Raw genomic sequence first — 21,905 nt, forward strand, 5'->3', positions numbered from 1 at the left:
GTCGGCCACAGAGTCCCACCAACATGGCTGTGGCATTTCCTGTTGTGCCTCGGTGTATTCAGATCTGACTCTGGCACGGAGCGCAGATCAGTCACAGACATTCCTCGGTCACTTCAGCGTGATTTGAACCAAGCCTGAAATGACTTAAGTTACATTTCTATGCTTCCTGGCATTGCTGAAATCTGTTCAACCCCTTTTAAAATTGTTTTGATAAGTGGGATAGTGTGGTGTTTTGAAAGGCCTCACATGGTGAAAGATAAGTTTCTTTTCTTTGTGTGATGACTCTCTGTGACTAATACTGACAGAGGCAGGAGAGGTGTGATGACGCCTCTGTGTGAGTGTGTGCATGTGTGTGTGTGTGTGCGTGTGTGTGTGTGCAGCATTCTATGGCCATGCCTTCACAGAATCACCTTACAGTAAGTTTGGCACTTGAACTATTTGGCCGAGTTCACCCCACGGTTTATCTCTTTCCCATCCTTCGCTATCAGCAGAGTCCACCTGAGGCTGCTGGAACAGCTTGCATGTTTGAGTGTGTATGTATGTGTGTGAGTGTGTGGGATGAGGGTGGAGGTGTCGTTTTATTATATCTGTGGGGTCTGAAAACCAGGTGCCCACTATACTTGTGGGGACCAACAGTTTCATGAGGACCACAGTGCTGGGCCCAACAAGATTAAATGGCCATTTGAGAGCTGAGACTTGGTTGTAGTGTAAAGGCTAGAATTAGGATTAGGTTAGGGTTAGGCATTCAGTTGTGATGGTTAAGGTTGGGGACAGAGGCAAGAGAATGTATTATGTTTATGACGGGTCCCCACAAAGATAGGTGCACAGGGATGTGTGTGTATGTGTGAGTGTGACAGTGTGTTGCAACTGAGCACCTTTACTTGGCTGTGTTGGGATGGGGTGGGGCTGAAAAGGAGCAATTTGACGTCTGTAGATAACATGGAAAAGTTGGCTGATGACATATTCATCACATTTTCCACTCTTCCACTTCTTTTCCAAACAAAAACTATGGGATTAGTGAATGTTTAAAACCACTGTGTATCATGCAGCACCCAAAATAGCACAGGACATTTGTTTCAACTTACCATCAACACGGTGTGTTTGCTTTAAGAGTGAAAGTTCAGAGATTTGTTATCAGGTAGGTTTTTCTCTGGCTAAACAAGAAGCACAGACAACAGAAAACAGATCTTCTGGGATGATTTACCTTTGCTGTATATGAGCATCTGTCAGGATTACACATATTTCAGATGGTTTATGTGCCTTATGTAGAAGTAACATTCTGTACTATAGGAACTGAGTGAGGATTGACTGAGTGCTGGAGCTGAATGGGATCCACAGGCCCCTGAGGCTCAACAAACCTGTCCTGCAACCTTCTCAGCAAGCCTGCTGCTGTCTTAAGAACAGATTTGTTTTTCAGACCTGTTATTTTCCTGCTTGGTTAATAATGACTTCTTGTCTTACAAAGCAAAAACAAACACAGAAGGCAACCATGGTATATCTCATACAGGCATAGCAACACATTTCATGCTTAGTATTCCTCCCTAACCTCATTGGTCACACTTTTGGTGACTTGGAGTAATTTCCGGTTATTATTTTTTGGCAATATATCATTACATATGAGATTAACATGTTCCCAGGAACTACAACTGGTGACTGGACACCTTCTCTGCGCTGCCTTACTTTGTGGTTTGGTGAAGAAGGGCACTATACTTGAGATGTTTTTGATACTGCTAATTGAGATACAGTTACCTTTTGCATTTTTTTCTGAACTTGTTTACATCACCTATCACCAAATAAAATCACTGATTCATCAAGTGGTTTGACTTATAGAATAGAATAGAATAGAATAGGCTTTATTGACATTGTACAATAGAGTACAATGAAATCACAACAAACAGTGCACTGTAAAAAAAAACAAAAAAAAAAACAATAAAAATATAAAATGTACACAATATAAATAGAAAAATAGTAATAGTAAAAATAGAAATAGTAAACAAGTTTAAATCGAAACATTTAAATTTAAATAGAAAACTCACATTTAAATAGAACATACATTTAAAAAGACAGAAAAACACAATACACATGGCTTGTGCATTCTGCTAAACTGGTTAGTTAGGAACCGTCAGCTCAGCCTTGATCTGCACTATGTTACTCATTAAAAGCTTATCAAAACACTGCATAGAAACAATCATAATCTGATAACTGTCACAAATAGTTGGCTGCTTTGCTATTAACCACTATCAACAATGATGTGTTTGCTTACTCATACATGTTCTAGTTTGGTCTAACAGAAATGCAGCTACTAAAAAGGAGAACCAACCACATAGTCAGTTACCGCAAATCTTGGCATCAAACTGAATGAAATGATTTCACCTCTGACACCTATGTCTGTACACTAAATGTGAAGCTAGAGCCGGCAGGTGGGCAGGATGGAAACAGCTAGCCTAGCTCTGTCCAAAGGATAAAAATAAATCTACAGCATCTCTAAACCTCACTTCTTTGCATATTATGTCTCATTTCATTAATGTGTGCTAAAGTGTAAAGAAGGGTTTTTTTTGGTCTGATGTAGTGACTTGGCTGGTACCAGCATACTCTACCTTTGGACGCAGCTAGGCTGGCTGATTGTCTACTCACTTTAACCATCCTCACTGCAACCTCACCACCCGACAGGTTTTTTTTTAATTTTATGTTAATTTTATGCATTGCTGTTTAATTGCTTATTGTACAATGTCCTTGAGCGGCCAGAAAGGCACTGATAAATCAAATATATCATTATTATTATTTATTATTATTTCCTCCTGCTTCAGGTTTTATACTAAGCTAAGCTAACGTCCTGCTGGCTATAGCTTCATGTTTAGCATACACACTAAATTACATTACTAAAATTACACCTTTTTGCAATAATAGGAATGTTCTTAAAATGTGAATTCAGACATATTGGTGCATTAACCTTGTACTCTATATCCCAGTTTTCACATACACCACAAAATAAAACAACAAGCTGTGAAGAAAAAAAATCTAAACTCAAGGGAGAAGTGATGTCTGGTTTCAGATCTCTGTTAGGTAGTGCTAGAGAACAAAAGGGGTTAATGACTTTCTGAAGGTGTCTGAACTCAGTTTCAGTGCTAAGCCAGGTGTCACTCAGAGAGTCTGCCAAGTGACTCAGACTCCTCTTTCGTGATGTGATGTGAAGCTGGAGGTTGACACTGACACCGTCGGTTAACAAAATGCCACTTATGAACTTATCAGTTGCGCAGATCCGTTCTCCATGATCAGCATCTGTATCCTGAAAACACCACATCACCTGCTGTGTAGACCTTTTGCAGCACTGGCATGATTGGCAGCAGATAGAGACATCATGTACGGCTATAGTAAGAGTAAGACGAGAAGAGTGCGACTGGCCTTCAGCGTGTTGCCATGTCTGTTTCACACATGCTCCCGCAGCCAAGCCTCGACACTGATGTACAACAGATATACAATCACAAACTCTGTCACTAATAGAGATTGACATGTGACGTTATCCCACTGGAACCTGGTTTACCTGACACTGCAAACATTCTCATCCCACCACCTCCTGCTGTCCTGGATCAGCTTTCATGTGTGGTCATAGAAATCTAAATTCTCTCACCCTATCAATTAGCAAAAAGGATTACACGGGTCTTCACTTGAGCTCATGTCACCTTGGGTCGGCAAAATAAAAGAATGAAAAACTAATAAAAATCAAAGTCACTGTTGAATGGTGAGGGTCATCGTGCTGTTTTACTGACTGTGACTCACGATAGGAATTTAACAATGAAATCAGCACCAATAAAACCAAGCCCTCACCATTTGCTCTGTCGTGAACTGAGGCTTAGTTGAAAACAAGATTTGTTTTCATCTGTTAAAATGAGAAAATGAATTCAGCCTCAGACAATGTCCCCATCAGTTTTGTGGTATTCAGTTATTTTTTATGGCAACATGATGCACACAATGTGCACCATGTTGAACTTGTAATTGTTTGATGGCTTTGGTATTTTACAGATGAACTATTTCTGTCTACTCCTCAAAGACTCTAAGAAATGCCTCTGAAATATCCACTTTCATTCAAGCGTCCCAGAACATCTACAGCGTGTTTTATTTTTAAAGCGTATCCAGTGACAAAGGACACTTCAACCCCTTCGCTTAGATTACATGTGAACGGGTGTAAGCTCGTGGATGGAGGGTAATGTGTCTGTGAGCTGCCCCCAGGCATCATTATGTTTTACGCATACATGCTTTTTAATAGGTTGAGAGGCAGACCAATCATACTTGTCAACCTGTTGCCAGGATACCGGTGGTGTGGTTGCTAAACACCGGTCCACAACTTTTACATCATGGACTATATTTCTGAAAGTTAGAATATGAAAGATTGTATTACCTCACAGAAGTGCTGAAGCAGGTCCCAGGAACACCTGCTCTTTCAGTGTAAAATATCATCACCCTCGCTCCCGTGTCCATACAATTTCCTCATTTAATGCCTGCTCTCAGTAGAGAAAATGATCTCCATCTAATCCAAATAAATCGTCCACAAGAAATGATTAGTAAGGCAGAGGAACATGTTTAGTAGCAGTGAGTGTTTTGAGTTAAGCATCCTGTAATTTATCGCTGTTGATAATGGCTCAGTTACATTTTATCTTTAGTTTGCTAATAGTCTAGATTTAGCAGTAATCTGATGCACACATTTAAGTGTATGTGGATCCCTTGAATATCACATTAGGCGATTATTTATGTAATTATGTGGTAATAGGCCCTTGTTTCAGATGACACCACTGGTGTTTCAGTTCATTCCCTTATTTTCAGTGTGAAACTGTTTTGCATTATACTAACGGCACAACATGAGTGATGTTGACTGACATCAAAAGACAGATTTAGTTCTGGATTAGCTGTGATTGATGGTCTGTGGTTCACTGGTTGTCTGCTTCTCAGATCTGAGACTGGTTGGTAAAAGGCTTTGATTGTGTTCACCAAAAAGTTCTCCACTCTAGTCCGTAAAGGGATTCTGTCCCCTTGGGAAGAAAAACAAAGTGATCCAGTAGTATCTGTTTGAACCAGAGCAGGTTTTGATCCACAGTTTCATGTTTTTGTTTAGTCTTCAGGCCCTGGTGGCCTGCAGGTTATCCAGATCTCTAAACTCTACCCAAGATTTCAGTTGAGGATTCACCGTCTATAATGTTGTTCTCTGATTGCTGCCCTTTATGCTGTCTTGTTTTTGTCAGACTGCATTCAGATTACCCCTTAGTACAGTACACTCTATGGCTCATTATCAAATGAACAATTTCAGTTTGGGTGCTCAAATAGGCACAAATACTGACGTTTATTAAATCTGAAATCAAAACTAAACAGTATGTTTTTCATATTTGCAATAGATCAGAACAGACCATATGTTATGTGTTTGGGGACTTTCTTGTCAAGTTGAAAACAATTCAAGTGAAGAAATGTCAAACATCGCTGGGTCCAGGCTGCAACTTCCATTTTCTCAAATGTGAGTATTTAACACTTTTCTTTTACATTTTTTTCCACATATAAAAATAAACTGAATGTCTAGGTTTTAGACCAATAATCCAGATAAAACAAATCATTTGAATATACCACCTAAATTATAGTGGGTGTTTCCCACTAATGATTAATAATTGAATAATTGTAAGTTGCAGCCCTGACTGCTTCTATTGACAAACCCACAGAGCATTATCACAAGTCTGTAGCTCTACACAGCTTTACAGCCTCTTTTAACTCATTATTTTGTTTTCTAGTCTAAAAACTCTGGGGTTGATGAAACTCTCTCCAGTCAAAGCAGGCAGCTGTTTTCAGCAAGAGAGCTCTAATAAACCATCTGTGTGCAACACCAAATAACAGATAAAGTCAGCAAGTAGCTACTGAACGCAGTGGAGCTTAGCAGGTTAAGACCTAAAGATTTTCACCCTGGACTTGGTGTAGACCAAACAGAGCAAAAAAGAGCGAGAACACTGGACATAAACTTAAGGGGTTGGCAGAAACTCAACATGTAAATGGCAACTGGTAGCTAATGGTATGTGTGCTAGCTAACTGCTGACTGTAACAACTTTATAATATGTTAGTGTTGTGTTTGCAACTTGTTCCTGTGGTCAAAAAATTAATTAATGCTGCTTTATGTTTATAAGTTTGCGATTTTCAAGTCACTTTATAAAATATTTTATTCTTAAAAAGTGCCTTTTTTCTTTTCTTTTTTTAAATTTAGATTTCCTTTTCTCATAGTCTCAGGTTCCACCATAACAAATTATTATCCACAGTCACTCATGAAGTGTATAAACATCTGAAAAACAAATCAGGTTCCAACTGAAGCTTGTCATACTGGCTGGATAATTCAGCTCTGGCTCACTGCCTTCTTGTTGCTGCAGGCAAGATTGATTTTCCCAACGTGACAACAACCTGATCTCAGGTGTAAAAGTCACTGTGACAAAAGACACACAAAAAAAGTTGAATCATATCGTGGGAAAGCATCAATAATTGTCTGGGAGTCTGAATATTACCACAAATAATGAATCAGTGAATAGAAATACAGGTTTTACTGGTCACAGTAAAGATCAGGAAAGATCATACACATTTATCTTTAGCGCCATAATGGAAGTGCAGGACTGGTTGTGTGAGAGAGGAAATATTCCATGCTCCAGGAGCTGAATTTATTTGTTTCTCCTGAAAGTTCTGAAAATGTATTGATTCATTTCATCGTTCTGTATGAACAGTGCATTCATGTTCTTGATCCCCTCACATAATGATCCCTTGAACTTCCCCTGACACATTGTCAGTTAAAATAGAGGTTTCCCTATAGGGATGTTATGAACAATGCCAAGTTGCTGGGCAGTTTAGTGCATAGGCTGTAAATTATCACCTCTCAGACACTGCACCGGACACTGGTAGTTTTGACTCATCTGGATTTCCCCTGCATTAGTCACCAACTGGAATATACACACAGACGCACACAAGTATGCCCACATAACCCTCTCACAGTGTGAGAGTGATTGGTGTATGTGACTGACACTGATAACACATCTCTCCATAGTGCAGCAAACGCTGAAGCTACTTCATCAGCTGCTCCACCAACTGCTCTTTGGCATCTCGTATGTAAACTCTTGACATTAGTAAGGCTGTGTGAATGGGGCCACATAATGCCTTCAGGACAATGAACACACCAAAACGAATTAAAGACATACAGGCTGGTTGCCATCTATGGTTTTGCCTGTAGGTACAAATGCAGATTAAAGCAAGCTTATCGCTCTCTAATCAGAGCCTTGTGAGAATAATAACCACATTAGACATATGTGCTCTCCTTCTGATGACAGTACCAGAGATGTCATTGACGTAACTGCCAACTCATAAACACACACATACATCTCAAATGAAGTAATAGGGGTTTGGTGACTGGTCCCCAACGCCTGAGCCTTAGAGTAATTAATGATGTAAGGGTTTCAGATGTCATTGTAAATATCAGATTTAATGACATCTTGAGGTCAGTTTGTCCTTGTTATGTTGAGAGGTGGACATGGTCAAAGCTACAGTGCATGTAAAAGGTTTATTAGAGGGAATTTGTCTTCTAAGTAACGTAATAATCACCCAGAGCTTTTACAAGTAGGGTTTTTACTGTAGTTGTGATTATGTGGGTAGAGATTGATCTTTATTTTTCAGTTGGGAAACTTTATTTGACTGTCCAAGCTGATTAACAACAACTGGTATTTACAGCAATGACCTTGGAGAATAGTTGCTTAGAGACAGACAGACAGGCACAGTGCAGTGGTACTTGTTGTGCTTCAGTGCACAGGGTCACAGCAGTGGTTTCTTCTTCAGCAACTCTATATCTTTATTTAATTTTTATTTAACTTTTTTTTAATATAGAAAATTTGTTGAAAAGTGACAGATGATGATCTTTTTTTTCAAATTTACAAACAAGTGTGTTTTTACGTAATCATATGACATCTCTGAATAATTCAAATTATGTGTAATATTCTACAGTGTATTATCTTGATTTAATTGCAAGTTTCATATATTTACTAGCTTATTTCAACCAAAGATGGTATCAGCAATAAAAACAATTAAACCTGATTACACACATTTATGATAAAACTGTCACAAAATGTCTCTTAAACTGTGTTAGCATCATGGCTTCAGGGACAGAAACGTTGGTTGGTCATCTTTTGTCTAGACTGAAATATCTCACCAACCTTTAAATGAATTGCAAAACAGTTATGGAATTATGCGCGACTGTGAGATTGACATTTTTGTTTTCACTGAAATGTATGAACAACTATTGGATGCGTTGTCATGAAAATTGGTACAGTTATTCCTGTTCCTCTCAGGATAATAACTTTAGTAATCATAGGACTTTTCATTCAGTCATATTTTTCAGGACTTTGCTTAGCAAATTCCATAATAAATTCCATCCATATGAGCTGATCTGATGTTACGGTTACTATGTTATCACAAACCTAAGATAATGACCATGCTGAACATTATGCTAAACATTAGCATGGTAGCATTGACACTGTAAGCATGTGAGCTTTCCATTTTAACTTTAGCTTGTCATGATGAACCTAGAGAGAATTTTCTCTTGAATCTGCCGCTTCTTTCAGCTCGATGGAGGTTTATAGTGAGTTTCAGCTCATTGCTCAGCTACTGTTATCAACTAAAAAGCTCTGAAAAGTCACTGTACACCACCTGCTCCGATCCAATTAGCAGACAGACACAATATGCAACTATCTGGTGAACATAGTATAGCATTTAGCAGCTAAAGAGCCTATTACAGAGTGAATACAGGACTTCCAGTAATGAGGTGGCTAGAAACAGGACTCAGGAGAATTCACCTTATCAACTTAAAAGATGATAGTATGCCAATGCTGTGTTCACATCTTGTTTCTGCCTTCCCTATGTGGCCAAAAAATCAGCTAACTTCCCAGGGCTCCTAGCATGGCTGTAGACTCTTAGCATTGTGCAGTACATCAATATATCACCATAACGACACACAGCCACACAGGTTCGCTTCACAGATAAGACCTCCATAATTTCCTCACAGTGGAAAAAATTGAAGACAGTTGTATTTATGTTATTATCTTTTAGAAATGTCACAGAAATCTGCATCTTATAATTAGCTTGATTATGTAGTAATTAGCTTAGTGTGACATTTCTAATGTGAAACTGTGTTTGGCAGCAAATACTGTTTCTGTAAAGGATATCTTTAAACTAACAGCTGTGTAACCACAGTGTCACGTCACCAGGTTGGCATACTGTATGCATGTCTGCTGTATCAGTACTCAGTAATCAGTATTCCCTCATAGGTGCACAGCAGGCAGTCAGAGGGGAGACAGTATGTCTTTATTAAAAGTACAAGAGAGCAGCTTAGAGGTTTGTGTTCCCTGGATACACCACATCTATTTATTATCATTCCCCCTGCTGTGACCCTACCTTTTATTTTAGCATGCTGATTCATCTGCTGTTCATCTTTGAAAACCACACAAGACCTCTAGGTTTACAGTGTCATACTACTTGGGTGAGAGGGAGAGTCTGATATTGAATTGGAAATATGTGGCACAATATGTGTGCATGCTTAAATAAGAGTTTATGTGGGCTACTGTAAAGGATTTTCAAACTGCAGTATTTTTGTCTGCTTCCTGTTTATGTCCACTCAAACTTAGGATATAGAGGATAAAGGAAGGTTGTTTTCTTCTTGTTTTCAGTTATTGGCCATCTTTTCATCCATTACACTCCACTAAAACCTCTCTTCTCTCACTAGACATCTGAGGTCTTAGCTTGAGAGTATGTTTCACTTCCTTAAAAGAAATTATTTGGGTGATGTTTGTTGTCTCAATGACTGAATCTTTGTGCTTTTGCTGAATCGTCACAGAGTCAACAATTGCTGCCATTTAGAATGTATTTATGGCAATATTCAGCATGCTTGAAGCTTCCTGGGCCTTCGTGAGAAACATGACGCAACACACATGCCCTCATACCCACAAAACCACCTGGGAATCTGGGTGGAAATATCAGAACCAACCAGAGAAACACTTGCAATGGGGCAGGGGTGCGCTTTTCAGGATAGTGGCTAGCTGAGTAGCTGAGTGTGTGTGTGTGTGTGTGTGTGTGTGCGTGTGCGTGTGTGTGTGTGTATGTGTTTGGTGGGGGTGCAGGGTCAAATGTAGTTGCTTGATATCTATATCCTAGCAACTGAGAGAGAGTGATATCTTGTACAACAGTAGCTGGGGATTGGTCAGAGAGCTGTCACAAGCCCCGCCTATTTGTAGGGTAGCCTAAGAAAAAATATCTAAATTCAAAACATCTCTCAAACTTTCTCCACTCTGCACTGTACCCTCCGGCACTTTAATCCAGCCCTGTTTGTTTATTTATTTGTATTTATATATATCTATATATACTTTTTCTTTTTTCATTCATTTTATTTATTCTTGTAGCTCATGTACATTCATTGATACATGTGCCTGTATAACAAGCTGAGCATTTTGAAGATTTCAGCAAAGTGAAGTTTGGCATGACAACATGAATTCACCTTACACAGCTGTGCAGTATTATCCAGAGTTTCCCTTTCATCGGTAAGTACATACATATTATTTAAACTGATGACTTCCAGTGTTAGTTTTATTATTGTTATTTATTATATGATATGAGTCCATGTGATTTTCCAACATTTTAAAAAAGACATTGAATCCTGAAGCAGATGAACATATACAATATGGGGATTTGACACATAGGACACAAAAGGGAATTGATCTTTTAGATTTATTATTACCCTTTACAAATGGAGCTCTGAACAGAGAAAAATCTGAATATTTATTAAAGTGGCTGGGAATCTCCCTGCTCTTTGTTTGACCTGGATTGCCATTCAAACTGATACTGTCTGGAGGTCCAAAGTGACCTGAGAACAGTTGTGTCTGCCTGGATCCTCAGCTGCTGCTCTGTCCTGATATATTTATAAGTGAGGCATACTTATGGCAACAATGCATGTGTAAAGGGCCATCGGGTCTGAAGTGGCAGACAGATTACATGACATCTTCCTCTGATCCTTAATGTAGAAAACTTTTGGTAACTTCAGTGCAAATGCATGATGTAATTCAGTTCAGATGTCAGATTTTGCAGATGCTTTTATTCCTAAATGACAGATGACAGAACTTTACCATTTAATCACAAGCATTTCATTCAATTGTAGCATAATACAGAGTCTTGTAGATCTTAGTCCATAAATGTTAACTATAGGTATACAAAAGTCATGATTATTATTCGGTGACAAATAAATTTAATGATCAGCATCTATCTATCTATCTATCTATCTATCTATCTATCTATCTATCTATCTATCTATCTATCTATCTATCTATCTATCTATCTCTTATCATTAGATATCAAAGCAAACTTACACTGACATAATATTGAATTCACACCACACAATTGCTGCATGACTTATCATTAATTATTATCAAGTTCAAGAGTGATCAGACACCTGCTATGATGACATCCATGTTATTTTATTCTCTCTCAAATGATAATAATCAATACAATTAAACATTTAAACATTTTCTATTACATTAATTGCTAGTTGGTTAATATTATTTAACTGCTAACAAATTGTAGTGTGCTGTATTGTTCCCGCTGGTCTCCTTGATAAGAAGTAGTTTGTTAATGTTTCTCAGGTAAATACATAATAAAACATAGGCACTATAGAATCTGTGTGAACATTAGGTCAATTAAGTATAATTCCTCTTTTGTGTGCAGAGCCATTACACGCTGTGTGCTTTTGTGCATTTTTAACTGACTGTCACAGTGTCCTTGTAGTTGTGTTTTAAAATTATTAGTGAGCTTCAAGTTTTGTGCTTTTATCAAACTGAAAGCTCGGCCTCTGCAGCTAACAATGATTCATTTATTGGGACTTGATAATGCTGCTATGATGCTTTCAAATACAACCTGGTGTAAGTGGTGCTTTAATCTATTTTTGAGCAAGCAAAGTTTTGGTAGCGTTAATTTTCTTTGGTGTTGCTTTTTCGATTTTATTCAGCTTTCAAATATCAAGGTATCTTTTGTTTTGGTCCACTAATTCTCTCCTCCTCACTTGTTTTCTTTGCATTCCAAACCATAAAGGAATTTGTGCCTGTCCTTTTGCCTCAGAGGATTTGAGTTCAGACTGTTTCACTTCTATAAAAGTAAGGGGATAAGAGGAAGAGAAACACGGGAGCTTTCTATTGTTTTGGAGTCATGTCCCTCTTCCAGTCAGGGTTGACAGATGTGGGGGAGAAGGTCTTAGGCCTTTGAACAAGTGATTAATAAGGACACTGGAGAAGGGCCCCGATCGGCTGGGCTGTTTGTTTTGATTGCATTTTCATCGGTCGGTGTGCCCAACCTGCCAAGAGACAATGGCCATCCCTGTTTAGTGCTGACCTCTGCCCCAGTCTCGTCTGGAGGCGCTGCACTGTCTTTAAGTGGATGCTGAACAGCCTTTGCCTCAGGCTAGCTGAAAAACTCTCTGAGTAACCGGTACACCAAAAAGCAGACAGCAACAGCCAAAACGGGGATAAACCCATCTATCTAAATGGGGTTGAATTTACAAATTTATGCTTTTCTAAATATTATCTATAGGTCAGATTTTCCACTTTTGCACATTTCCCACGATTTCCATCTTGTTTACTGTTTCCAAGCTACTGACATCTCAGTGATTCAAATATTCATATAGTCTGTAAAACTGTATATGCAGGTGTAAGTGGACATATTTGTCTAATTGTGAAACTGTCTTGCTCTTGGTGTCATGATGATGCTTTTTTTTTTTTTTTTTTTTACACTATCCAGTATGTTTAAATACAAACATTTACAATTTTAAGAGCTCACAGGACAATGCAAATGTTTGCAGAGTGCATGACATCAGTAGGTGTAGGCTACAGTTTTACTATGATAATACTTGTAATGTATTTATAAGCTTACACTGCTGTACATGTCGAACCTGATGCACAACTTTTGTGATTATATTCTGGATTATGACTGGTCAACAGACAATGCCTTGAAACAAAGCTCAGAAATCTTTTAGACAGATTAATGACATGACAGTTGAACGAGTTCTGCCAAATAGCCTATTTTAAAGGAAAATTAATGCCAAAATCAAAAGGCAGTTTAATGGAGGCAGAGGTCAGTACAAGGACTGCACCTAAATCCTCCCACCTCCATGAAGATAGATTACACCACACCTGCAATGTGTTGTTTTAATTCACCCACCTTGTTTTCTTGTTTTTCCAGTAACTGCCCATTGTTTTAAAGTTATGATGGACTTTATCTGCTAAACTCCAGGAGGCCCATGATTTGATTTATACTGTAGATGTCTTTCTACTGCATTTTAGAAAAACTGACACAATAGTCAAATTTAAAACAATCTGAAAAGATCTAGTGAATAGCAATGTCAGAAAACTCAGGCACAGTTTTGACAGGCCTATTCGATTCTATGGAGAGTATTTTATAAATATTTTTCAGCATATCACTATTATTAGAACAAAAATAGATTGCCTGTGTTTGATGAATTTGATGAGTAGTTCTGCAGCATTTCAATTACTCAGACATTTTTTCGTTTTTCTTTGTTTCGTATTCTTTTCTTTTTTTAGATTTTAAAAATAGTAAAAACAACCTCCATTTTAATTTGCCTTGTGATCCCGCGAGACTCCAGGGTCTCCATGACGATTAGCAAGAGCCTTGAAAGGCAATCCTTCTAAACATCAGACATAATTATTTAGCTTCACTCCGCACACCGAAGGTAACATGTCATATATATTACAGCTTTCGTTTCCGAGAAGTTTAAATAAACTCCAGTAGGCTCAGCTGCAGGAGAGGTATCAAGTCAAGGCAGAAATGTATCCGAGACTAGTTAACTCAGTTAGCTCAGAAAGGAGCTCAGAAAGGAGCTAAAATTACCAATAGTTTTGGTAGTTAGCATCACAATGAAATTGGCCCACCTCCCGCTGAACAAGCTAGTGTTAGCTAACTAGCTATACCTTAAATTTAGTTAGCTGTTTCCCTTACTTTCAGTTAGTTAAGTAGTTTTATGAAAATATGAACTTTATTAGCCACAGCTTGCGTGCTTTTTTCTAACGTAATCAAACGTTAATCAATATAAAGACATAGCTTTATTGCCCACTTGATCAAATTTTTGTGCTCATGGCTTTATTTGATCTAAGCGTGTTTAGCCTGTTAGAATTCTGTATTGTTGACTCCTTTCAGTCGTCACAAGTATATAAAAAAGTACATGCCTGATATATTTGATTGACAAATTTCAAATTATGCAGTCAAAAATAATTTATATGTGCTTTGTTCAGCACAAGGGGAGCTGAAACGCCCATTATTCCCAATAGCTATTGATTGCTCAAAGTCAAAGATTCATCATGTTGTTAATATTACAAAAGCGTTTGAATCGACTATTACACTTTTATTTGGCCCAGGCTGAATGATCTGTGGGCCTAAACTCCAACATCCCCTGTATGCTCCTTAGACATTGCAAACTCATCTTATTCTTATTCTAAAGTCAATGCTCCTTCATGTGTAATTCCTGCATAAGTTAAATTATTTGCTTCGTTAGATATGCCTGTGTTTGTAAGTCAGGTATTAATATCATTCATCACGCAGTGTTGGGGAATTCCAAAACCTAAAATAGTGCCAGCTTCAGATTATGCCCCCCCCCCATCTACTCCACCCTCCCCCCCACCAAGCTTGTCCAGCTGTACACATACCAGAAGTCGCAGCAGTGCTATCATATAGACTGTGGGGGGAATTCCGCCTGTCTCAGACTGCAGCGTGCGCCACTTCAGCAGGAACAATGGCATGCTGAGCTCTGAAGCAGGTGTAATGTTTCAGGGGAGCAGGTCAAAGTGCCTCTGTCTGAATGGTGCATAATCACCATTATGTGTAGTACAAATATTCAGTATTATGCAGGCTGACTTCTTCACAATGGAAGTGCTCTTCATGAATGGCTGCCATCAGGACTCCTCCTCCTCCTCCTCTTCTCGTCCACAGACTGGGTGGCCAAATCTCAGCCCTGCACATCAACATTTATGTTGAATGTTTGCTGACATTGCAGTTTTTAAAACTACCATTTAAAATTGTTGTGTCAAAATACCAAAGTATTGCTTATTTGGAATATGAGCAGTAAAATAAATGTAAAATGATCATGCTTGATTGTGTCTCCCTGCAGGCTCAGGGACCCCTCATCTCGTTTATCCTGGAGGGAGAGCTCCTTCCTCACCACCATGTCCCAGAATCAGTCAGCACAGACAACTGACCTCTTCAGCCAAGATGTATTCAACCAACTGTTTGATATGTTGGACCAGTAAGTGAATACCACACAAAAGCAAAAAATCCTCTGTAAATGCAGAAACACACATAGACTCTAGTGTGCATCTCTACTGTGTTCCAGATCTGCCATTCATTCAGTCCAGCCCATCGAGCTGAACTTCACAGACAGTCCAACAGATGGGTCTGCAGGAAATACCATTCAGATCAGTATGGACTGCATAACCATGCATGAGCCAGATGAGACACTTTCTGTAAGTACGTAGGTTTTCTGGTCAGGGAAAACACCAGTTTTACTTTTTTTAAATTCGTTTTCCACTTGTATTTCCTACTGCCTCAGAGCCACCACAATCACAGATCAGTAAAATATGTCCAATTAACAATATCCAAAGGTACATGACCTGCTCATGATTTTATGAACCCTGTCTGCTCAATCTGTAATGTGCTATAAAACTAGTAAACATTACTGTTAACCTTAAAAAGATGCTTTCTCAGCGTAAACCAAGCATTATTTATTTAAGCAGTGCCTTCCTGGCTCTTGCAATACAGTTTTCCACCTATTTAGTGTACCCTTCACAGAAACAGTTCAGGCATTGTACCGATTTCTCTATTTATGAAACCTGTTAGTTTCATGTCTTGTGAGGCCAGGCAATGTACTTTCCTAACCAGCTCATTTCAAAATGCACACTGTGTCAGAAGGCTATGCAGAATGCCTCTATAATATATATAATTCACCAAAAACAATGTGGTCTTAACACAACATATAACAGCTTAACATTTTTTGTTTGTTATGTTGTGCAATTAGTTGTGGCTTATTAATAGATGTCTCATCTACAATTACTTTCATTTTGAGTTGATGGGACTTCCAGTGGTAAATTCCATAAGTTGTACAATCAAGGATGTGCAAACTACTTTCTATTTCATATTTTAAAAAATGTAATTTCCCCACGACTGTTGAGAAAATGTGGTGGAGAGCAGTGTGGAGTTGTGCTGGACCTGGGTAGCCCCTCTGAGACAGGGACCTCTCAATCTGTTGATAGTAGAATATTCATTCAGACAGTCACATGCCTGATGACATGCTTTAAGTGGTAAAATCTGAGTGTCCTGCGTTTTTTATTTTTGTGACCAAACTGAGTTAAAGCATGGATTGTGAGTTTGCTACTTGTGACAACACAGAACAGACATTCAACAGATATTCACTGTTCAGTTAAGTAAAGCACTGTGAAAAATACATTCTGGTGGTTAGATGTTTATATATCAGTGTGCTGTATGAGCTCCCTTCTGTTTGACCTGTAGTGAGGAACATATCTTTTGTCAGTTCTGCTACTAAGAGATGATGTGCATGTTCCCCTCCCAGTGTAGGAATGCTGTTGTCCAGCCAGGGTGGAAAAAAATAGCAAATAAAAATTTTGTTCAGGGAGCTGAGTAATGTTACCCTGCGCATCCCCCAAGGGGGCCTGTGCTCTCTTGAACTGGTGATTAATGGCCCCACCCCCACCACCCACTTTCCTCTGCACCAAAGAGGGGCGTGGTGCGGTGATTGGCATGCCAGCAACTCAGGCATCATCCGTGTGGGGGCTAAGAGCTTTCTGCCATGGCGGCTTGCCAATCACCAAGCCCCAGTCGTTATTACCGAGTCAAGTGTCTGTTTTGATAAAAAGCTGTGGTGGGCAAACCCACCTTCACCCCAACCCCCCTCCTCTTCCACCCAAGTAGAGGTGTGCCTCTTTCATGAGTCATTAGAATGCAGCTCACTGTTTAGTGCCCTGGGGGACTTATTTGTATTGTGTAGGGTTTATGTTTAATCTGAAATTCCCTTTTCTTCTGGATTTTTTTTCTGTAGCTGCAGGGCAACAATTTAACGCAGCACCTGCCTCTCTCGCAGAGGTCCCAACTCTCATCTATCAGTATGTGTCTTCTCTATGTAAAAGGTGAGGGGAGGCGACAAGGGGGGGGGGCAAGGAGAGGGTAGAATAACATGAAGGAATGTAGCAGATATAGTGTCAGGAGAAATGCTATATCCTACCCCAAACAGCTGATTTTACTCCCAGATAAAGCTCTGATCAGCTGTATGTGACAGACACAGTGTTAAGCAGAGGGACAGAGGAGCTTCCCAGACAGAGTTTTACTTTTTTTTACAGCAGAGTACCTCAATCGACACATGGCTTCTCTGGGATCTAATTACATGTTTGTGTTTGGATTCATGCTTTTTTTCTCCACTTGTCTTTTGTCTTATGTGTGCTGGCTCCTGCCCTTTAATTCAGTGTCTGAGCAGCTAAGCAGTTTTCTCCACTGTTTCATGAGATTATTAGAATGTAAATATAATCTTAATGCTGTCACCTGAGAAGAATCTGCCAAATGTGGTGCAGTCATTTCCGCTATCTTGAGTCGGATGTTTCTTCTTTGTAAATTTCTATGCAGTTGAGTCATTACTCCCACCTTACCTGTGAACACTGTTAGCACTGAATCCAAGCTCAGTAACACAAAGCACAACTTTAATCTTTGATTATTCATGAAGCACTCTTGCTGTATTTAATCCAAAGGAAACGTGTGCATTAAATATCCAATCATGATAAGCTCTTCTTTTATTTTTGAATGCTCCACCAGTTTGTCTCCAGCACATAAAGAACACGTGAAAAAGTGTTTTCTGAGGCATAGTACCAAGGAAGGAGTGCTTGCCATGGTCCATGTGAATAACTGTTGAGTCAGTGAGTCAGTATGAGACCTGGTCTGACTGTGGATGTGGGGATGCAAGAGCCCCTATTACCCTTATCTCACTCTTTTTTTTAACATATTCAAAGCTTAACTCTGCTTTTACACCCACAGTATTGTCTCATGCTTGGTGTAACTGAAAAACGTCAAAGTCACACCCTTTGAGAGAGCGAGCATATGAATAAATCCTTCAGTAATAATCCTTTATGTGGCTTTTGTAAAGCACCACTTATCCATACAAAATTTTTAAATGTATATTTTCAAACCAGAATTTTCCAACATGTGACAGTTAAGATAGACCAGAAAAACACAAAAGATTCTGAGTTGTGTTGTAAAATACAAAATTTATTTTTAAAAATGCAGTTGTTATATTTTTTATATTTTGTCTTTGAAGCGAGCAGTGTCACAGAACATCATTTAAACAGCAATATCTGAGATTAATGGTCTTCTTTAATATCAGAAATCATGTTTAAATTTAAAAACAATACTCCTTGATGGTTAGAAACTGTGGTTAGAATATTTATCTTTGTTTTGTTTGTGGACCTTTTTGACCAAATATTTCAAGGAACCAAGGAGCCCACAGGGCTAAACTCAGAGAGTAAATTACACACTGTTAAGATAGCTCTGTGCTTTAGTGTTTGCATTTTCACTGCACATGAAGAACCGTGGCGATTATCAAATCAGACAAATAACACATTAAAAACCAATGGCTTTGTTTGCGATGTAATTTTTTGCGTGCAAGGAGACATTGACACAGAGTCAATGTTTCTTGAAATGTAATTTACTGTGGCGTGGACTGTGATGTTTGAAAGGATGTTGGAAGGCAGACATGCAGTGAGACTGAAAACACCAGAAAGGAACAACACTTGTTGATCTGTGGTGGTGATGTGTAATTTCATGTAAAAGTATGTAAATACAGTAAAACAAAAAGCAAACAGGGTTAAGTTTAATTTCTCCCTTTTTTAATCATCTCTTTATTTTGCTCTTTTTTTTTTTACAGTGATGGGGACAACATCTTCATCATGTTTATACTTCTTCATGTTTATATCAGCTACAACCAGTATTTCCTGCAGTCTGAAAGAATACTTTAAACATGTATGAGTCTTGGGGCTTTTGTTTGACCAGTCAGCCATGTTCAATACTTCATACTCCACACTGATAGTTCTTTGGTTATTGGAAAAACGTAGTGTGTGACTTTTTGAAGGCAGAACCTGGCACAGAAAGCAAAACTAGAAGTAGGTTTCTGTAGTTGAAATACAGGTTGGGTTCCTCAGGTCTTAAAAAAGGTCAACAGTGACTGACTTTTTAAAGTGATTTGAACAGTGTTGACAATGGAGTACTGATTTATGAACATTGTTATCACGTTGATATTCACTTCAGATTTGTTTAAGGATGCCATTGTATCTTCCAGCTCCTCTGTGTCCTGGGTTGTATCACAGTATATTCTGGCAATATTGTGGAGCAGAATTCATATATTCTTCTGTCTGAGGCTGTGTGCGTTGATATTTGTATTTTTATTCATCAAACGTAGTTGCATAGTTGTATAGGCAGTTGTATAGCACAAACCCTTGTTTAAGTAAATTCATCTAATTGACTCTCATTGCAGGCTAAAATGAAGTTTGGTGGATTGTTGCAGTTGCCCTAATAATTCTATTTATTTCAAAATCTGTTCACTGTGCAGTTTTAGTCTCTCAGTTTTTCTTGGCCACCAGTAATTGGCTTTGTGTTTCTCCTTTAAAATAATTCTCTTTCAGTTTTGAAATCAAATTGCCCAGTGGGTGAATAAGATTTACCAGAAACTGCTTAACTTTGTTTTAAACAGAAGTATGTCAGGATCTGGTGTCAGTTGATTGCAGGGGCTTTAAGATTTGCCACCCAAGTGATGCTCTCTGTCTCTACATTGACTGCTTGCATCTGTCACTGTGGATGGGAGCTGACACTGTTTTCAGGGCAGGTGTCTGTGCCTCTACATCCACTGCAGCCTGACACTTGATACTAAACTAATCTAGCTGACTTAAGGAACAGGCTCTTTAAAGGGAAAAACTTCAGTAAAGCCTCTTTTGTCTGAGCCCCTGGATCTGCACTTCTTTAGCTGTTGCCTGGTCCGACTCTCAGCTTAGTTTCTTACTGTTGAAGCATTTTAGGTGATGCAGTTAATAGAGATGTTCCTGCACACTGAGTATATTGCTTAGGATGGCTGGACAATATGTTACCAGCAGTTGGTTCTGGGGTCTCAAATTATAATCCACAGCCTAATGCCTGTGACTGATTATTGTTCCATGAAGAAGTGTCATGTTAGGATTTGAGATTTTTACAAGCCCACTACAGTTTATTGCAGCCTGAGTCTCAGTTGCATTACACATTTTTACCTAGCTAAAACTAATTCAGTGTGTACAACAATCCAGCAGTAAATACTCCTTTTTGATGGTTATAATATTCAGTTTGTTTCAGAGAAGTTTTAATTTAACTTTATGTCATTTTGGAGGCTGCAGTTTGTTAGCAAGGCAGAGCTAATAACTCATCCTCATGCTTGATTATAGTCACTGTTCTATATTTTACTACAGCCTCACCCTAGCACTGAGTACTCTAACTTCTTTTCAGATGTCAATGTTGTTTTAACATAATTAGGAGTTTGTTTAGCTAAACTAATTATCACCCTCAGAAGGCTTGGCTAGGCCTTCACTGAAGCCTGGCTCTGCTGGGAGGCTGTTGACTCTTTAAAGTGTTGATTTGCCTTTTGTGACAGGCTGACCTGTAGGCTTATGGCCTTGGGGCCTGAACAGGGTGTGGCTGGTGAGTGGAGACACTGCCTTCAGTTCATAGTTGTGCTTTACAGACAGCTTTCAAATCATTCTGACCACAGGGCAAGAGTTTAAGCCCTGTGGCTCTGCAGTAATAGAAATGACTTGCACCCTGCTGACCAGTGACCTCCCTTGTCATCAAGCACTGCAACCAGCATTAAGCACTCATGTTTACATTTGGCAGTATTACTAAACTCCATATTCCTCTTAGATTATCAAATAAAATATGATTTACTTTCAAATGATGAATAATGTACAAACCTACGGATGTGTTTTTGCTCATTTAGCAAATAGTTCTGTAGGTCTAGTAGACTTAATAGTACCAACCATTTTAGGTTTTTGTTCCAAAACATGCCAGTACATCAGTATAAAATGTTTGTCCAACTGTTTCTAGAGAGTTGTAAATTAGAGCATTTCTACACAAAATCCACTGGGCCTGAATGTAACAATATACAACCAGAAATAAATGAAGCCACATTATTCTGTAATTTATCAGAGCAGTTATATTGGAGCTGCTGCATATGCTAAAGAGCCAGCCGGTCAGACCTAGCACCATTACAGTATCTGAGACACAATGCATGTTTCCAAAACAGATCTACATCAGTCATCTCTGATAGATACAAGCAATCTACAGGAGTCACATTGTTTTTCTGGGGGGCACTGCATTAAGATCGCTTAACAGATGCAGGGGGGAGCCATTCTTATGCTAACTAGCTACTGCAGGTATAGCTGATACACTCCCATCCTCATATTGCAGTTCTCACTCTGGGATTCACTGGCTTAATGATTTTTCTCTCTATTAATTCATCATAACATGTTAATCTGTCTCATTATCATGCACACCAACAGAATTTGCATTTTCACAATCATATTGATATCATCTATTCATGTGGAGACATTAAATGTCTTTTGAATGGCTTACTTTAAATTTGATATTACAGGTAGAAATAATGTAACGGCAGTGCCATTAAGATAAAAATATTCTTAGGTGAAAATTATCTAAACTTTAAATTGCATGTTGTCTGTATTTTCTGTTACTTTACCTGGATTGGTATATTTTGTGATGTCAGGACACGTAAGTTATTA

General features: G+C 38.7%; 1 protein-coding gene across 3 annotated transcripts in view; it reads left to right on the forward strand.

Annotated features, from left to right (window-relative positions):
* Positions 1–10,349: 10,349 nt before the first annotated feature.
* Positions 10,350–21,905, forward strand: part of tp63 (tumor protein p63) — a 32,401-nt gene continuing 20,845 nt past the window's right edge. Inside the window, exons 1-3 of one of the 3 annotated variants that reach the window (XM_018670050.2) lie at positions 10,350–10,586; positions 15,209–15,343; positions 15,431–15,560. In XM_018670050.2, the coding sequence (XP_018525566.1) occupies positions 10,534–10,586; positions 15,209–15,343; positions 15,431–15,560 (318 nt within the window). In that variant the 5' untranslated portion in view covers positions 10,350–10,533. The remainder of the gene's footprint in view (positions 10,587–15,208; positions 15,344–15,430; positions 15,561–21,905) is intronic. The other 2 variants (XM_018670044.2, XM_018670046.2) reach the window with 2 other exon arrangements.

This window comes from Lates calcarifer, linkage group LG17 (genome assembly GCF_001640805.2).
Source record: "Lates calcarifer isolate ASB-BC8 linkage group LG17, TLL_Latcal_v3, whole genome shotgun sequence".
Lineage (NCBI taxonomy): Eukaryota > Metazoa > Chordata > Actinopteri > Centropomidae > Lates > Lates calcarifer.